This window comes from Ruditapes philippinarum, unplaced genomic scaffold (genome assembly GCF_026571515.1).
Source record: "Ruditapes philippinarum isolate M1 unplaced genomic scaffold, ASM2657151v2 ctg8485_1_1_1_1, whole genome shotgun sequence".
In the NCBI taxonomy this organism is placed as follows: Eukaryota; Metazoa; Mollusca; class Bivalvia; order Venerida; family Veneridae; genus Ruditapes; species Ruditapes philippinarum.
The window spans coordinates 10969-12981 of NW_026857766.1; the positions used below are offsets into that span (position 1 = coordinate 10969).

The following is a 2013-nucleotide window of genomic DNA, read 5'->3' on the forward strand; positions in this document are numbered from 1 at the left end:
CTACAAAAGGAGCTACAACAGTACCAGGGCCAGCAACAATAACAACCGCATCAACAACAACAGCAACAACACCTACAAAAGGAGCTACAACAGTACCAGGGCCAGCAACAATAACAACCGCATCAACAACAACAGCAACAACACCTACAAAAGGAGCTACAACAGTACCAGGGCCAGCGACAATAACAACCGCATCAACAACAACAGCAACAACACCTACAAAAGGAGCTACAACAGTACCAGGGCCAGCAACAATAACAACCGCATCAACAACAACAGTAACATCACCTACAAAAGCGGCTACACCAGCACCAGGGCCAGCGACAATAACAACCGCATCAACAACAACAGCAACAACACCTACAAAAGCAGCTACACCAGCACCAGGCCAGCGACAATAACAACCGCATCAACAACAACAGTAACATCACCCACAAAAGCAGCTACACCAGCACAAGGACCAGCGACAATAACAACCGCATCAACAACAACAGCAACATCACCTACAAAAGCAGCTACACCAGCACCAGGGCCAGCGACAAGAACAACCGCATCAACAACAACAGCAACATCACCTACAAAAGCAGCTACACCAGCACCAGGGCCAGCGACAAGAACAACCGCATCAACAACAACAGCAACATCACCTACAAAAGCAGCTACACCAGCACCAGGGCCAGCGACAATAACAACCGCATCAACAACAACAGTAACATCACCTACAAAAGCGGCTACACCAGCACAAGGGCCAGCGACAATAACAACCGCATCAACAACAACAGCAACAACACCTACAAAAGCAGCTTCATCAGTACCAGAGCCAGCGACAATAACAACAACAACAACACCTACAAAAGCAGCTACAACAGTACCAGGGCCAGCGACAATAACAACCGCAACTACAACAACAGCAACAACACCTACAAAAGCAGCTTCATCAGTACCAGAGCCAGCGACAATAACAACAACAACAACAACACCTACAAAAGCAGCTACAACAGTACCAGGGCCAGCGACAATAACAACCGCAACAACAACAACAGCAACAACACCTACAAAAGCAGCTACACCAGCACCAGGGCCAGCGACAATAACAACCGCATCAACAACAACAGCAACATCACCTACAAAAGCAGCTACACCAGCACAAGGGCCAGCGACAATAACAACCGCATCAACAACAACAGCAACAACACCTACAAAAGCAGCTACACAAGCACAAGGGCCATCGACAATAACAACCGCATCAACAACAACAGCAGCAACACCATCAAAAGCAGCTTACACCAGCACCTGGGCCAGCGACAATAACAACCGCATCAACAACGACAGCAACAACACCATCAAAAGCAGCTACGCCAGCACCTGGGCCAGCGACAATAACAACCGCGTCAACAACAACAGCAACAACACCTACAAAAGCAGCTACACCAGCACCAGGGCCCGAAATAACAAAAACAGATTCGAAAGATACGACAATTAGTTCATCAGACTCATCACATTCGATAGCAACTTCAACAAAACAACCAGACACAACCACTAAATATCCTGGTGAAACAAAAGATATAGGTGAGTAAATGTTTCATATTTGACTGCTGGGATATTAGAATGTTTTTGAGAAATTAGAATGTTTTTGAGAATTTCGCCATTGCTTTAATTGATGTACTTCATTTGGAAAAGGCGGAAATAATAAGTTTATTAATAATTTTTTACTTATTTCTAAAACTAACTCATTTCAGTCATATTGTCTACAAATACCTTCTAACAAAATACATGTGTAATAATTTTTGAATTCTGAATAAAACCATATTATCAATATTCTTTATTACAGACGTTCCATTGTTGTCTTATACACTTTAATTACATTTTCAGGTTCTCTGAGAATTAACATTGACTTGCAAATCAGCTTATCAAATGCAACATATAATGAGTCATTAAAAGATAAATCGTCAGAAATATATATTTCCTATAAACGTTCTTTCAGGACTAAGGTAAGCTATCTCTATATGCATT

The 2013-nt window shown here is 42.8% G+C and overlaps 1 protein-coding gene across 1 annotated transcript; it reads right to left on the reverse strand.

Moving 5' to 3' along the window:
• Positions 1 to 372: 372 nt before the first annotated feature.
• On the reverse strand, positions 373 to 1743 carry LOC132750863 (elastin-like). The gene is made up of 3 exons (XM_060740923.1): positions 1731 to 1743; positions 1294 to 1548; positions 373 to 1208 (listed from the first exon to the last, which is right to left on the reverse strand). Exons 1-3 carry the CDS (start codon positions 1741 to 1743, stop codon positions 373 to 375), a joined length of 1104 nt encoding a protein of 367 aa, XP_060596906.1.
• Positions 1744 to 2013: the final 270 nt, after the last annotated feature.